The sequence below is a fragment of the Zootoca vivipara genome, chromosome 7, assembly GCF_963506605.1.
Source record: "Zootoca vivipara chromosome 7, rZooViv1.1, whole genome shotgun sequence".
Taxonomy (NCBI): Eukaryota; Metazoa; Chordata; class Lepidosauria; order Squamata; family Lacertidae; genus Zootoca; species Zootoca vivipara.
This window is the reverse complement of record NC_083282.1, coordinates 9,362,539-9,379,407: the sequence shown is the minus strand read 5'-3', so window position 1 is coordinate 9,379,407 and position 16,869 is coordinate 9,362,539. Positions and strand designations below refer to the sequence as shown.

Sequence of the window (16,869 nt, the reverse complement as noted above, 5' to 3'; positions counted from 1 at the left end):
TATGGTGATTCTGGCAAGTTGTTTTTAGAAGGTGGAGTGGATGTGCTGCTGAGTTATAGAATTGAAAGGGGTATTGTGGATCAACGGGTCCACCGGCGAGATCTCATGTAACCTACAGTTGGGTGCCTGTCAAGCCTCTACTAGTAGGAAGCTTCTCAAGTCGAGGAATTGTTTCAACTCTGTCCCCCTCTAGGCAGCATATTGTACTGCTCAACTGCTGTTTGGGCCATAAACTTTTCTCTTAGCTGAGACCTACCTTAGAGTAAGGTGTTGGATTGGGTTTTATCCCAGTCACTGTGCATAGGATGGACAATTGTTCCTCATCTTCTTAGAGAGGATGCGAAATACAGTAGCACCTTGGCTTATGCTACCCTTGGGTAACGTAAACTTTGGGTTGCGACAGCGGCAAACCCAGAAGCGTTTCACCGCACGCGCATGCACAGAAGCAGTCTGCCGCTGTGCGTGCATGTGGAGAAGCGGTCCCTCTGGGAGCTCCGGAACGGATCCCACCCACAACTGGAGGTACCACTGTACATTTTCCTCTGCATCTGCACCTATGTTTGTGCTCCCACATCGCCTGGTGCAAGACAGGTCAGCTTGCACCCTTGTAACTCCAACCTGTCCCATCGGCTATGATGCATAAGTCAATCCAGGTGGGGGTTCCTAAGACTTACATCAAATAGGGTGACCCCCCAGAGGGACCGCTGTCTGGGGAAGTGCCTTTGCCCCTGGTCCTGCCTGGGCACGCGGACATGTCCACTCCCCCCAGATCCCTTTAACGGGATACCCCAGCATTTGGAGGGGCAGGCGGAGACTACAACCTCCTCTCCACCCAAGGCAAAGGATTGCCCCAATGCCCAACCGGTTGTGATGGTTGCTATGAGGTAGGCAAAACCACCAGGTCAGAACCAATTAGCCCGGTGGACAAATTCCTACCCTGCCCCACAAAACGCCGGCCGCTGTAGCCACAGCAAAGTCCTTGACTAACAGCTTAAACCGAGGGTAGGTGGGTGGGCAGGGGAACCTGATGAAGGAAAGTAGGCACGGCCCTGGGTGAGGGCTATTTAAATGGCCAGGGGGCGGACCCAAGGGAAACCTTCCTGCTCCGCCAGCTCCGCCCCCTGGCACAGCCCGTGTCCGAGCCTGCATCCCCATTCGCCAAAGCGGGATGCAGGCTAGGATCTGGCTCCTGATAGGTGGTGGAGGCCATCAAGAAGGGAGCATTGAGGCCATGCCTCTCTCGTTGGGGTCCTGGGTGAGCCTCTGCCACCCTGAGATGCTGCCACACCAAAAGAGGTAAGCGGGCTTGTTGCACCAGTAAATTTCCTGGATTATCTCAAAGATAATAAGGGGGATTGTGAGGAGAGCGGGCAGCTGGAGGCTTTCTGATCCTCTGTACTCCTGTGGTATCTTTTATAGCAGGGAGAAGAAACTAGCTGTTCTGTACCAGCAAGGGCACTGCCTTTCCCTGCTGTGGCAGCTCTTCAGCTTGGATCTTGCCACCAGCAGCAAAAAGTTCTCCCGCTTAGCAGCTCTCATGAATGTGAACTGCGCAGAGGAATCTCAAGACGAGTCCCAGGTACAGAAAGCTTTTCGCTCCTGGCTTTTTACCGGCTGCTCCTTCACGGGAAAATTTGCCCGTGGGGTGTGCAGCAGCACTTGCCACCGACTGAAACTTCCGAATCATCTTCACTGGCAGCTCACTTTAGAAGGCATTGCAATGATCAAACTTGGTCAATATGGGAGTAAGGACCAGCATAGCAAAATCTAAGCTGTCTAAAAGAGGGGAAAGCCTCCTGGACAATTAGAGGCCCAAAAGGACACACCTAGCTCTATGTTTCTCCAAAAGCAATGCACCCTCTAGTCCAGTGTTTCCCAACCTTGTGCCTCCAGCTGTTTTCGGACTACAATTCCCATCATTCCTGACCACTGGTCTTGCTAGCTAGGGATGATGGGAGTTGTAGTCCCAAAACATCTGGAGGCACAAGGTTGGGAAACACTGCTCTAGTCAAATAAGGTCACACTGACCACATCATTCAGAAGTACAGTGGTACCTCTACTTACGAATGTTTCTACTTACGAATGGAGCTCCGTCCGCCATCTTGGATGCGGTTTAGATAGGATTTTTTCTACTTACGAATTTTTAGATAGGGTTGCTTCTACTTATGAATTTTTTCTCCCAATGCATTCCTATGGGATTCGACTTACAATTTTCTTCGACTTACAAATGTGCGTTCGGAACGCATTAAATTCGTATGTAGAGGTACCACTGTAGGCTTATCACCTTTAAATGTCAGGGAATAGCAGGGCTCTGAGGAGTGGCAGGATTAGCTGAGGGGGGCAGGAGGCCGATGTGGGGGAAGGGGGTAGAGATTTATGGGGTTTTGTGCCAGAGATGAAAGATGGGGAAGGGTATGTGCTACACCGTCAGACGAGGGTACTTGATTTTGGAGTGTAGATGTTGCCCTAACCACTGAGCCTCTTGGGCTTGCCGATCAGGTCAGCGGTTTGAATCCCCATGACAGAGTGAGCACCCGTTGCTCTGTCCCAGCTCCTGCCAACCTAGCAGTTGGAAAGCACGCCAGTGCAAGTAGATAAATAGGTACCGCTGCGGCAGGAAGGTAAACGGCGTTTCCGGGCGCTCTGCTTTCTGTCATGGTGTTCCGCTGCGCCAGAAGTGATTTAGTCCTGCTGGCCTCGTGACCCGGAAAGCTGTCTGTGGACAAACGTTGGCTCCCTCGGCCTGAAAGCGAGATGAGCGCCACAACCCCATAGTCGCCTTTGACTGGACTTAACTGTCCAGGGGTCCTTTACCTTTACCTTACCAACAAGTCCAGGGAGGGGCACCAGCTGCCCAGCCACCAGAAGTGTGTGTGTATGTGTTAGGCATTTACAGCTCCTCAGCAGCTCCCTGAGGTTCATGCTTTGTCACTGGCCCTTTGTCCTCCTTGGGCTGGGTGTGCACAGGACCCTAAACTTGGGCCATCTCCAGACAAATGTTACTCACCTACCAGGGCCACTGATTCCCCCCTTGGCCCTCTCCCTGGGGTGGAAGTCAGAATGAAAAGGGTCAAGGGAAGAACAGCATCAATTCAGAGGGCTTCTGGTCTATCAAGGTGCTTCCTCAAATCCATTTCGAGTGCTCTCTGATCGAGAGCTCTCAACAGATGACGAAGTTCACTTGTCTTATTGTTTGCATCGCCATAGATAATCTCCTCCTACATGGAATTCTCACTCTGCTGTCAGCTGATGGGCCACCAGCATGAATGGATGAAATATGAGTTAATGGCTATCCGGCGTAGCACACACCTTCGAGTTGTTGGAGAAGAGCTCTTAATCATAGCTAAGCTGGCAATGTCACTAGCCTACATGAAGCTCTGCTTGGGGAACTTGCCTTTAGCTGTCCAGCTTGGTAAGTCAGCCGGCCGGCTCCCAAATGTGACTTTCGGGATCGAAAGAGTGGCAATTTTATGCATTGCTTTCTTTTCAGGTTATCGGGCACATGAGCTGTGTGTGCAACTGAAGAAGCCCAAACTCGACTGCATTGTTCTCAACGACCTTTTCAATGCTCTTTTTCTCAGGACAAGGTACTTTGCCTAATGCATCTCCCACTGTTGACTAAATATCTTGCCAAATGTACAGTGGTTCTTTTAAAATGAGATTCAGAAGTAATATAAAGCACAAGTGAGTGAGAAGATTAAAGATTTTATTCTAAACAGCAAGCAGTATACAGTCGTACCTTGAAAGTCGAACTGAATCCGTTCCGGAAGTCCATTCGACTTTGAAAACCGAAGCGTGGCATCTGATTGGCTGCAGGAAGCTCCTGCAGCCAATTGGAAGCCACGTCGGATTTTCGGCTTCCAAAAATAGTTTGCAAATCGTAACACTCACTCCCAGGTTTGTGGCGTTCGGGAGCCAAAACGTTCGAGAACTAAGTTGTTCAAAAACTAAGCAAGCACTTCAATCTGCCAGTTGGAAGCTCCCTGAGGTAGCCTCAGTTTACACAGCCGCCATACATGAGCTTCTAAAAACTCTGCCCCAAACCATCTAATTTATAGCTAGCTAGCTTGTGTGGCTTGCCCAACTGGTTACATGCAGATCATTCCTTACTGGTTACATGCAGATTGTTCATTAGCTTGCTGTTGTTGTTGTTTAGTCGTGTCTGACTCTTCGTGACCCCATGGACCAGAGCATGCCAGGCACCCCTGTCTTCCACTGCCTCCCACAGCTTGGTCAAACTCATGTTTGTAGCTTCGAGAACACTGTCCAACCATCTCGTCCTCTGTCATCCCCTTCTCCTTGTGCCCTCAATCCTTCCCAACATCAGGGTCTTTTCCAGGGAGTCTTCTCTTCTCATGAGGTGGCCAAAGTATTGGAGCCTCAGCTTCAGGATCTGTCCTTCCAGTGAGCACTCAGGGCTGATCCCGTCCGTAACATGAGGTACCACTGTAATTTATGGACCTAATAGGTATCTTAAGTCATTTGGACATAACAAATACGATTACCGGTAAGTTTGAGAACCAAGGTACCACTGTATATAGAAATGAGCAAACCAGTGATATTTGAGGGAGCAGGCTAGCAGGCGCGGCCCATGACTTACATCAGGCATCCCCAAACTGCGGCCCTCCAGATGTTTAGGCCTACAACTCCCATGATCCCTAGCTAACAGGACCAATGGTCAGGGATGATGGGAATTGTAGTCCAAAACATCTGGAGGGCTGAAGTTTGGGGATGCTTGACTTACATCATAGGAGCCTACACAACACAAAACACTGTTGCTGTATGTAGGTTTTATTTTATTTGTTTTTTATCTTATATTTTGGAAATGTACATCTAGTGGGTTTTTTCCTTTATTTTTTTGGGGGCCCCCAAGAGAATGGGGCCCTAAGCTATAGCTTGTTTAGCTTATACGTAAAGCCGGCACTGGGTTCAAGTCACCTTTAAGCCCATCACATTCTATTTCTTGTGAATGGCATTGCAAGGAGGACAACACAGCTTTTGCATTCTCACAAAAAAGCGCTCCGGGCAACAGTTTGGAAAGCCTACATGAAGTGCACAGCTATGATAAGTCAGTGGCTGCATAGTATGATGGACAACAAACCAAGCCAGCCTTGGGAAGAACTGCAGTACCTTACCAGAATTGCCTGGAGAGACTTTCCCCCCCTTGTGCTTCTCCCTAGATACCAGGACTCTGTGCATGTGCTGAGCTGGCTGGGGGAGTTATCCACCCGAGATGATAATGTCATTGGGCAGGCCCTCTTTGTGACCGGCTGTCTCGATGTCATGCTTTATGCTGGTAAGAACTGTGCACTTATCACAATGTGGCTGGCATGCCAAGGCTTTTTTTTTTCCCCAGCCAGAACTCACTGGAATTCATTTCCGACACCTCTCTGGTGAGCGCCATTGAAATCCATAAGTTCAGTGCTTTTTTTTCTAAAGTAATATCTTTAGGGGTACAGTACTCTCATTTTCCTACTCATATTGAAATACTGCCCCTCAATGAGGCTAAACTTAAATTCACAAAATGTTTAGGGGTATACGTCCCCCTGTGTCCCCCCAGAAAAAAGCACTGCGTACGTTTATTTCATTCCTCGTGAGACTGTATGTATAGGAGGGGCCCTGTGTTACCCGTTGTTGTTTTTATTTGTTTGTTTTTAATTTTATTTATGATTTTCAGGTTTATACATTTCAATATTTTTACAGTCATTTTAAGATTTCAAAACTTCCTTCCCCCTCTTTCTGCAGTTCCTTAATTTTATTTTCTGCATATCCAAATTAACCTTAATTTGTTCATTTATTTATCTGCTTTAAATATATACCCTTACGAAACTGCAGGTTATTATAAGAATCCTGCCAATGTTCTTATCTGTTTGCAATTTGTTTGTCAATATTCAATAAACCATTTTCATTCTTTTACAAAAAGTTTGTTATCTTGCTTTCTTATTTTTCTGGCAAGTTTCTGCATAAGTTTTTGTACCCATTATTCTTTTGCTGGGACATTTCCTTCTTTCCATTTTTGGGCAAGTAACATTCTTGCTGCTGTAGTCACATACATGAATAAATTTCTATATACAGTTTGGGTAGTTCTCAACTAAAGGACACAGTGCAAACTTAGCTGCTTAGAAATCAAAGAGTAGGTTTTGTCTTCATCTAACTTTTAAGTTAACCTGACGTGTAAAGGTAAAGGTAAAGGGACCCCTGACCATTAGGTCCAGTCGTGACCGACTTTGGGGTTGCGCGCTCATCTCGCATTATTGGCCGAGGGAGCCGGCATATAGCTTCCAGGTCATGTGGCCAGCATGACAAAGCCGCTTCTGGCAAACCAGAGCAGCACATGGAAACGCCGTTTACCTTCCCGCTGTAGCGGTTCCTATTTATCTACTTGCATTTTGACGTGCTTTCGAACTGCTAGGTTGGCAGGAGCTGGGACCAAGCAACGGGAGCTCACCCCGTCACAGGGATTCGAACCGCCAACATTCTGATCAGCAAGCCCTAGGTTCAGTGGTTTAACCACAGCGCCACCTGGGTCCCTTAACCTGACGTGTAGTTATAGAAAACTGTAGTTTTTGTATGACCCGTTTGAGCCAAAAATATGTGTGTTTTCCCATTAAACCAGAAGACTGCACACTCTGCAATATACAATTTAGCCACTATGGATTGGAATAACACTTGCAGTTTAATGGTGAATTTTGGATATAATGGAGATGTAAAAAGATTTGGATTATTATAAAAGGTGCCAGAGGAAAAGACTAACAATAGGATCCACAAAGGGGAGGAGGGAAGTCCAGGAGATTCTATGGAATCTTGTTTTTATGATGTATGTTGGATATGTGATTGTAAAACTTTAATTTGAAAAACCAAATACCGTAAATATTTTCTTTTTTAAAAAATATAAAATTTAGCCATTGCAACAAACACATGCAAACACACACATCTGTGAGAAGGGGTGACAGGTCAGCAGGTAGGCATGCTCCAAACATGTATTGCAATTACTGTGGGAATGTTCAGGGAGGCAGGAGAGGATACATTGTTTAATAATATCCTTCCTAACTTGCGTTAGCAAGTCCCTTTTTCTTAACAGAGTGCATTCCCCCTTTTAAACACACAGCGGATAGCTTGTTGCAAGCTTATTTAAACTTCTCAGTATAGGATTCCTGGTAATCTCCTTATCTCCCCCTTAAAAAGAATAGACACGACACAATCTTGTGTAAAGTATTATAAGTTTACTCACACATTCAGTTCACAGATGGATCCCTAAAGGCAGACTTAGGTTACAAAGTATATAAATGTGGAACTACCCCATATCGGAGTTAGTCCCAGTGACTGCAGACAGGCGGTCACTGCTGCTCACATGGTGGGGGAAAAATGGAGAAAAGAGAGAGTGGTGCCTGCCTTGCCCTTTTGTCATCTGGGCAGGTAAGGTCACACCCACCTCTAGTCACATGCAGAGGAAGTTTGTCCCAGCTGAGGAGGAAACAGGAAGTTTTCTATTGGCTGGAGCAATCATCCCCTTTCATGTCCACTCTAGGAATGTTGTACTTGACTGCTATCTCATCCCACAATTACAGATAATCAATACATATTGTTAGCTCCCATGGGAAGCCATCAACAACCAGTCCAGCTGAGTCCTTCTCCAAACTAGTTGTCTTCCAATTCTTTTGTCATAACCTTTGGGCATTTGATCAGAGGCAGGCTGCCTGTTTACGGGTGTCTTTCCTTTTGCAGGTTTTGCCTGTAAGTCCTTTGACTACTGCCTGGACTTTGTTTTGAACAATCACATGAACTGCATACTTATGTCTCAAAACAGCATCATGCTTGGCCTGTATTCTTCTCTGGCGATTTGGTAAAGTTTAGCACTCATTGTTTCTCATCTCAACATTAAGACTGCATGTGGTGGACTTGTAAAAGGGTAAAAGAGTATTGGGAAATAATCCATAATGAATTGGGGGGGGGGAGTTTTAAAGTACTTTTCAAAAAACCCAAAAAAACTAGAGTCCTTTTTGTTGGGGTAATTCAGACTGAAATTCCCAGGTGTCAGAAAAGGTTTTTTTATGTATGCTGCTACTGTGGCCCATGTTTTGTTAGCCCCAAAACGGAAAATGAGCAAGGTCCCAACTAAAGAAGAATGGCAACTTAAACTGATGGAATATGCGCAGCTTGGGGACCTAACATATAGAATAAGAGAACAAGAAGAACATACGTTTAGAGAAGATTATAAAATTTAATAAAAAATTATTTTAAAAAAAAGAAAAAAGAAAACGTTTACTGAATATATGGGAGGAAACTGTGTACACTTCAAAATGTTGGCAGCATTAAGATAAATTCAACAGTGTAAATAAGTTTTGATGGACGCAGTAATGGAATACGGAATGGTATAGTTTTTGTAAAATATGCAGGGATTTATGATATGCAAAATACCGTGGAAAGAGAAGAAGAGAAGTCATTGATATTTGAAGGATGTAAAACGAGCTTTTTAATTGCAAAACAGAAAATCAAATAAAAATTAGAGAGAGAGAAAGAATTGGGGGGGGGGGGGCCTGCCCCGGAAAATGGCGTCACTTGCCTAGTTTCTTAGAAAGAAAGAAAATGTCATGGGCGAAAAAGGCTGAAAAATATTTAAGCAACACACACTAATTTCCATGTTGTTAGCCATTTATTCCAGGGGCAATACAGTACTATGTTTACTTGCCACTCTGTTTGGAGGGGGCGGTGTTTGAGGTTGGGCTTTTCAGTTGCACAGATGTACTTGAAGGTAATGTGAGGCGCTTGCAACCTTTGAAATTTCAAAGCATCACTTCCGCTCGTGCCCGTCGGGAGAAATGGCTGACCCGTAACATCTCTCCTGACTCCCACAGGGAAATATGGCGGCTGCTTTGGGTAGTAGGCAGTCTCCCCACCCTCCCGGGATGATGGGAGGGGCCGCTGGTCCGCAGATGCCCCTTAACCCACTCCGACCCTTCGGGGGGGGTTGGGGGGCCTGGGCCGAGCACCCGTGGGGGGCAGAACTCCTGGAGGCCACCCTGTTCGTGCATGAGCCCATGATTTAAGAGGAATAATTGGATTTAAATTAGTGGACATGCTTCAAGAAAGAAAATACTACGTTGGACCGAACAGAAAGGGAAGTGAACTTTTTACTTTTATGTTTCAAAATTACACTTAACACCTTCCCTGGATGGACTGTCTAAAGTACCTAGAACAAGCGAGAAGTTATAAAAGTATAAACTGTGTGGACATTGAAATACATACAATAGAGGATTTATTTGAATTTGTTTAGATAAGCCTGTAAGATGAAAGCTTCCCTAAGGTGGTTATATCAATTCTGTTAAAATTCTTTGTGGATGGTTTTAAGAAGATTTATGACTTGTGACACACTTTTAATTGAGCTCGCTAAAAATGGAGGCCGGGGAGTGGAAAGCAGTCAAAGGGCGGGGGAAGCCATGGGTTTGTGTTAATATCTGGATTTGGCTGACCCTGCCTGGAAAGACTGCGAATCCACGACCGGAGGAATTAACGAACAGAAGCCTGGACATGACTTATTGGATCTTTAAGATGTGGTCTGTCTGTGATAAGCGGTGGAGCTTGGAAAACATCCCAATTTAGAAAAAAGAATGCAAGGATTTATGGGGAAGCTGGACAGAAAAATCTTCACAGAAACACAGGCTTTGTGGTAAATTTCGCCTGAAAATATTTCAAAGGCTGTTGGAAAAGATCTGGACTATGTTGAATTAAAAGGATTGGAAAGAACTTGGAACATTGATTAGAATGGCAGCAATTATCGATATTCAGAAGCCTCAGAATTTGAAGCATGGGGAAGCAAATTTTTTTATAATTTGGCATAATATTTGGTTTAATAGATATATATTTGTATAATTTGGAATAATTGGTTTGATATGATGGATTTGTAAGTGAAAATCTAATAAAAATTGATTTTTTTTAGAAACAGAAATATCACAGCATCAAGGGTGGACCTTGATAATAGGGCACCCTCTGCAAGGCCAAAATCTAATGTGTCCCTTACCCACTGCCTCCCCAAAGCACAGTAAGCAGGGCGCTGGGCTTTGGGTAGGAGGCACAGGGGCTCTAGGAGGGTCTTAGAGCCATCCCAGCTCCTTCCCTAAGCTGGGCAGGCACATACAGGACTTTGGGAAGCAGGAGGGAGGATTCTAGGACATGTCAGCACCCTCACGCTGTAGCCCCCTTCCCAAAGCAAGTGCTTACTAACCTTTGGGAAGATGGCGGGAAGGCGTCCACTTGGCCCTTGAACCCTTTGTGGGGAATCTGGTCACTTGTCCAAAATCCACCTCTGACAGCATTTTAGGTCTATTGTCCTTTTGTGAGCTGGAAATTGGAACTTAGAGTCTACAGCAGGGGTGTCAAACTCAAATTCATCGGGGGCCGCATCAGCAGTTTGGTCACCCTCAAAGGGCCGGTTGTATCTGTAGGACTATGTGTCCACTCTTTATTGTCATAAATTATTGTCACTGCATTCAATTATTACTGTTTTTTGTAATAATGTAAGTAATAACTAGCTCTGAAAGCAGAAACATAGTCAGAATAATGGCAAGTAGATATTCAAATGTACAATTATTGTACAATTTATTGAAAAATGATTTTTGGTAACTGCACTGGGTGGTGGAGGCTCGCTAGGGTTTCATGCAGGACCTTTGCAGAGCTACTAGTACCTGGAGATACTGGGGTCCTTCTGCATGCAGGACAGATGTTCTACCAGTGAGCCACCACCCTTCACCAAAGGGACTGGCTGAGGTTGACTCACTGAAGCTGCTCTCCTGGTTCCAGGGTTTAAGGGCCAGAAGTATAAAGCAGCATCCTATGTTTCTGAGGAGAGGGAGAGGGAGAGGGAGAGGGAGAGGGAGAGGGAGAGGGAGGGAGGGAGGAAGGAAGGAAGGAAGAAAGAAAGAAAAGAGGGAGTGGGAGGGAGAGAGGAAGGAAGGAAAGAGGGGAGAGAAAGAAGAGTAGGAAATAAGGGAGAGAATAAAGAAGGAAAGAAAAAGAAAGAGGGAGAGAAGACGGAAAGGGAGAAAGAAGGAAGGAAGTAGAGGGAAAGAAAGAATAAGAATGAGGGAGAGTAAGAAAGTTGGGAAGGAAGGAAGGAAGGAAGGAAGGAAGAAAAGAGGGAGCAGGAGGGAGAGAGGAAGGAAAGAGGTGAGAGAAAGAAGAGTAGGAAAGAAGGAATAAAGAAGGAAAGAAAAAGAAAGAGGGAGAGAAGACAGAGATAAAGAAGGAAGGAAGGAGAGGGAAAGAAAGAATAAGAACGAGAGAGAGGAAGAAAGAAAGGGAAGGGAGGGTCGCCGCCTTGATTCAGCGCCAGAAAAGAGCGCGAAGGGACCCAGGGGCAAAAAGCATTTCCCCGGCCCCAGCTGTTTGTCGGTGTTTTGTTGGCGCGGCGCTTCAGCAGCAAGGTCCCACTGCTGGGTCCCGCTGGCTGGGGCGCTCGGCGGGCCACATGACGAGGTCTGGCGGGCCGGATTTGGCCCCCGGGCCTTGTGTTTGACACCCGTGGTCTACAGCTTTAGAAAGAAGACTCTCCACTTGTAACTGACATCGCTCCATCTTACAGGTTTGGCAGACTTCAAGAGTGGGATGACTTCATCGAGCTGTTTGAACAGGCGAGAAGGTTGGTGAGGAGAACGAGTGCTTCGCTTTATGCTAACCATGGATTCTGCAAGTTTGTGGAGTGTGAGGCTCTGCTGCTGAGAAAATATATCGAGGAAAGGCCCGAGAAGGCTCCTGAGATGCGCAACAAGATCATAAAAGTAAGGAGCTTGGAGGTGGGCTCTGGAAATTTCCTCCGTCTCAAGTACCGGAATTAAGAGTCCCCTACAGTGTGCCAATTAGGGATGCAGGTGGCGCTGTGGGTTAAACCACAGAGCCTACGGCTTGCTGATCAGAAGGTTGGCGGTTCGAATCCCTGCGACGGGGTGAGCTCCTGTTGCTCGGTCCCAGCTCCTGCCAACCTAGCAGTTCGAAAGCACGTCAAAGTGCAAGTAGATAAATAGGTACTGCTCCAAGCGGGAAGGTAAATGACGTTTCCGTGTGCTGCTCTGGTTCGCCAGAAGCGGCTTTGTCATGCTGGCCACATGACCTGGAAGCTGTACGCCGGCTCCCTCGGCCAATAACACGAGATGAGCGCCGCAACCCCAGAGTCGGTTACGATTGGACCTAATGGTCAGGTGCGCCAAAAGATAGGAGTCACAGCATGTATTGTCTCCCTTAGCCTCTTGAGACTACACTTTTGCAACACGTTAAATACAAGATAATGGCCACCAAATAGCTGATTCTGAGATTGGCTATGTTGCTTCTCCTTGGGTCTTTTTGCTCCTCACCATACTGAGCTAAGCCAAGGTTTATTGCCTGAGCTTGACCTGCGGTTACGCTATCTCCTCGCTAACCCTGAGCTACAGCCAAGAACAAACCTTAGCTACAGTTTGTCTTTAGTGAGGTGAGGGCTTCATCGCAAGCCACGGTTTGGAAAGCAGTTTGGCTCCCTGTGTTGTGCAAACTAAAAAGGGAGAAGTCATGTTTTGTCTTTGCTTCCCAACCTTCTTCTCCTATTCAACCTCGTTGTCCTTCTGACTCTGCCTGGCATGATTCTCCTATTGCTCCCATTAGAATTTGGAACAAGCAAGTACTCAGTGCTCCACAAGCCCCATCTACTATTCCAGGGTTTACCATATGAAGGCCTACGTCCAACTGATGCTTGGGCAGGATGAAAACAGCCAAAGCTTCCTTGAGAAGGCATTTGAGGACAGCGAGGTGTATGGAAACCATTTGGAGCAATCCTGGCTGGAAATTACCAAGGTAAAGTCTCGAGATCACCAGTCAGTAAAAAATATTTCTCCAGGGCTAATAGACAATGCAGAGGGCCTTCTCGGTAGTGCCGCCCTCCCTGTGGAATGCCCTCCCTTCAGATGTCAAGGAAATAAACAACTATCTGACTTTTAGAAGACATCTGAAGGCAGCCCTGTTTTAAGGATGTTTTCATTATGTTTTTAGATATGTTGTAAGCCGCCCAAAGTGGCCGGGAAAGCCAGACAGATGGGTGGGGTATAAATAATAAAATTATTATTATTATTATTATTATTATTATTATTATTATTATTATTATTACTTGTGATGACCAAGAATAACATGGTGGTATGTAGCAGATTGGGAGTAAATGAAATAGGCCTGAGATTGGGCCAATATTCCTGGGAGACGACTAGATAAACAGTATCGCATGGCTGGTGCGGAATTTTGACTGATCTGTATTTCTTAATAAAAAGACAACAACTTTAAAAAACCTCAATTGCACACGATTAAACATCAGAGTGGCTTCATATCTTGTGCAGCCTGCTCTTTTCCATGTGGTATGCTCGGAATTTTTCTTTAGCTGGAACTCAGTTCCAGCAAGGAGGGAATTCATGGTGAGTTCTCACACCTCTTTCCCTAGAAAAATAGCACTGGGTATGTTCCTTGTCAATTCCCACCAAGCAGAGATGTGTGCTGGCCAGAAAGTGGCTTTTTCACAACTGTGTAACGATTCCAGTGTGTAGCCCATGACAGGTAACAATAACAATAACAATAATTTTTTATTTATACCCCGCCCTCCCCAGCCAAAGCTGGGCTCAGAGTGGCTAACACCAAATATAAAACAACTAGTTAAAATACAACTCAACAACAAGACTAAATACATTAAAATTAAAATTAAAAATGCAGCCTCATACAAAAGGGAAAAAGAAAGGGAAAATTGGGGGGGGGGGATCAGGTTGGCTCCAGGCCAAATGCTAGGTCTCTGTCTTAGAGGCCCTGCGGAAAGAAATCAGGTCCCACAGGGCCCTGGTCTCAGGAGACAGAGCGTTCCACCAGGTTGGGGCCAGTGTTGAGAAGGCCTTGGTTCTAGTTGAGGCTAATCTGATTTCTTTTGGGCCCAGGACCTCTAAGGTATTACTGTTTATGGACCTTAAGGTCTTCCGCGGGGCATACCGGGAGAGACGGTCCCGTAAGTACGAGGGTCCTAGGCTGTAAAGGGCTTTAAAGGTCAAAACCAGCACCTTAAATCTGACCCTGTACTCCACCGGGAGCCAGTGCAGCTGGAAAAGCACTGGGTGAATATGCTCCCATGGCAGGGACCCCGTGAGGAGCCTCGCTGCAGCATTCTGCATCCGCTGGAGTTTCTGGGACAGCTTCAAGGGCAGCCCCATGTAGAGCGAATTACAGTAGTCCAGCCTGGAGGTGACCGTCGCATGGATCACTGTGGCTAGGTTGGGGCGGGAAAGGTAAGCGAGCAACTGCTTAATGTGGCAAAGGTGAAAAAATGTTGCCCTAGCTGTTGTAGTAACCTGCGCCTCCATAGAAAGGGAGGCGTCGAGGATTACACCCAAACTCTTAACAGAAGGCAATGGCACTAATTGGGCCCCCGCAAGAGAAGGGAGTTGGTCCCTCATCCCCATGCCATCCCGACCTAGCCAGATGACCTTTGTGTTCGAAGGATTTAGTTTCAGTCGGCTCCCACGGAACCATCCAGCCACAGCCTCCAAGCATCTGGTCAGTGTGTCCGGGGCCGAATCGGTATGGCCATCCATCAACAGATAGAGCTGTAGAGGTAGAGATAGTACCAGGCAAAAGACGAATGGATTCCTCTCTGCTCCTCTCTCTCTCCCAAACGGACTCTCTCAAGTAACATTCTGAGCAGTTCCTGTTTCCTTATTTCTCCTAGGAGTGGTGGTTCACTGGAAAATGTCCCATGGAAGACTACTGGTTAAAGACGGCTCCTAATTTTCCCATATGGGAAGTAGGAAGGGCAGAGAAAGACATGGGAGCCTTCCATAAAAACAAGTATCTGCTGAATGTGCCAGAGCTGGACATAGACAATCCATTCCCATCCTCAGTGAGTGAGGAAGAGATAAGCTGAGAGAATTCTCAAGTGCACCAACTCTTTTCAGCAAATCCTTTCCTCCTTTGCTAAACTCTAATATTTAGCCTGTCCATCCCATTTCCTCGTCACTTTATCTTTTCAAATAGATAGCATCCCATAAAACCTTGCAACAGAACACTGAAATTCAGCTTCTGCAATGTTGATTTCAGTAAAACTTTGAAATGAGAAAATGATTTCTATTTAAGCATATTTTCATGCTTTCATTCCACAAAACCCCAAACCTACATATACTGCTTTCCCTTGGTTGAGGGTGCTTCTGAACAAACTGATTCTTCAGATTCCATTTCCCCCCAGTCCTGTAGATTTTTTCAGGTATATAGGGCTGAGGCCCATTTAGGGCTTTAAATGTCAGCAGCAACACTTTGAATTGTGCTCGGAATCATACTGGATGCCAATGTAGGTCTTTCAGGACCGGTGTTATACGGTCTCAGCGGCCGCTCCCAGTCACCAGTCTAGCTGCCGCATTCTGGATTAGTTGTAGTTTCTGAGTCACCTTCAAAGGTAGCCCCATGTAGAGTGCATTGCTGTAGTCCAAGCAGGAGATAACCAAAGCATGTACCACTCTGGCGTGACAGTCTGCAGGCAGGCAGGGTCACAGCCTGCGTACTAGATGGAGCTGGTAGACAGCTGCCTTGGACACAGAATTGACCTGCACCTCCATGGACAACTGTGAGTCCAAAATTATTCCCAGGCTGTGCACCTGGTCTTTCAGGGACAGTTACCCCATTCAGGATCAGGGAATCCCCCACACCCACCCACACCATGTCCAAGAAAAGTACTTCTGTCTTGTCAGGATTCAACTTTAGTTTGCCGCCATCCATCCTCCAACCGCCTCCAGACAAGACATATGCAAGACATATACAACAGGGCATTGTTCCCTGTGGCTCCAAATCTTATACTGGAATGGTACCAGAAGTCGTAGAGATTCCCCTGAGTGGATTCTTTAGCGATCACTCGTAGTTGAGTAAGATTGTCTTCCGTGAACATGGTCTTAACAGCGAGTCTGTAAGTGACTGTGGAGGCCAATTCTGGATGCACATGTCCTTCCACAGTGGGGACATAGATTTCTGGGCGGAAGTTGATCACGGTGAGGGTTTGCCAAACATGCCTTCCTCTTAGCACATTTCTCCCTTTTGTCCTGAGTTTGAGCGTCTTCAAAATCCACAACACCTTTGGTAAAGGCTGTTCTCCAATTGGAGCGCTTGCAGGACACTGTTTCCCAGTTGTCAGTGTTTATACTACCGTACATTTTTAAAGATTTGCCTTGAGAGAGTTTTTCAACATCTTTTGTTGACCACCAGCATTACACTTTCAATTTTTAAGTTTGAAATAAAATAGTTGCTTTGGAAGACGACCATCAGGCATCCGCACATGACCAGTTCAACAAATTTGATGTTGAAGAATCATTGCTTCAACACTGATCTTTGCTTCTTCCAGTACACTGGCATTACTGTAGTTTGCCAGTCTTCCCAAATGCCATGTGGACAGACACTGAATAAATACAACAGTGACACCCTGTGGCTGTAGCATCCTAAATCTAGCCTTGTTTTGGAATATTTGGAATATTTTCCCCAGGTAAGTAGACAGGGAGCCAGCACAGTGTGGTGCTCAGTGTGTTGGGACTGGGACTTGTGGAAATCAGGGCTCGAATCCCCGCTCGGCCATGAAGCTCACTTGGCGACTTTAGGCCACTGACCCCCTCTCAGCCTAATCTACATCTCAGGGTTGTGGGAATTAAATAAGGAAGGGGAGAAATGCCCTCCCCCCCCAAAAAAACAGGAGGTGGGAAAGGCATTCCCAAGGTTAACAATCACAGTTACAGCAACTATTATATTCATATAAAAATCAGAGGAGATCTATCTGACTTACAGAAGACATCAGAGGGCAACCCTGTATCGGGAAAATTTTAATGTCTAACGTTCTACAATTTCTTA

At 46.1% G+C, this 16,869-nt stretch overlaps 1 protein-coding gene across 1 annotated transcript in view; it reads left to right on the top strand.

Moving 5' to 3' along the window:
- ADCY10 (adenylate cyclase 10) overlaps positions 1–14,911 on the top strand; it is a 65,238-nt gene extending 50,327 nt beyond the window's left edge. Inside the window, exons 24-31 of the mRNA XM_035123567.2 lie at positions 1,420–1,579; positions 3,208–3,412; positions 3,491–3,587; positions 5,181–5,296; positions 7,726–7,843; positions 11,579–11,774; positions 12,631–12,819; positions 14,717–14,911. Of these exons, the coding sequence (XP_034979458.2) occupies positions 1,420–1,579; positions 3,208–3,412; positions 3,491–3,587; positions 5,181–5,296; positions 7,726–7,843; positions 11,579–11,774; positions 12,631–12,819; positions 14,717–14,911 (1,276 nt within the window). The remainder of the gene's footprint in view (positions 1–1,419; positions 1,580–3,207; positions 3,413–3,490; positions 3,588–5,180; positions 5,297–7,725; positions 7,844–11,578; positions 11,775–12,630; positions 12,820–14,716) is intronic.
- Positions 14,912–16,869: the final 1,958 nt, after the last annotated feature.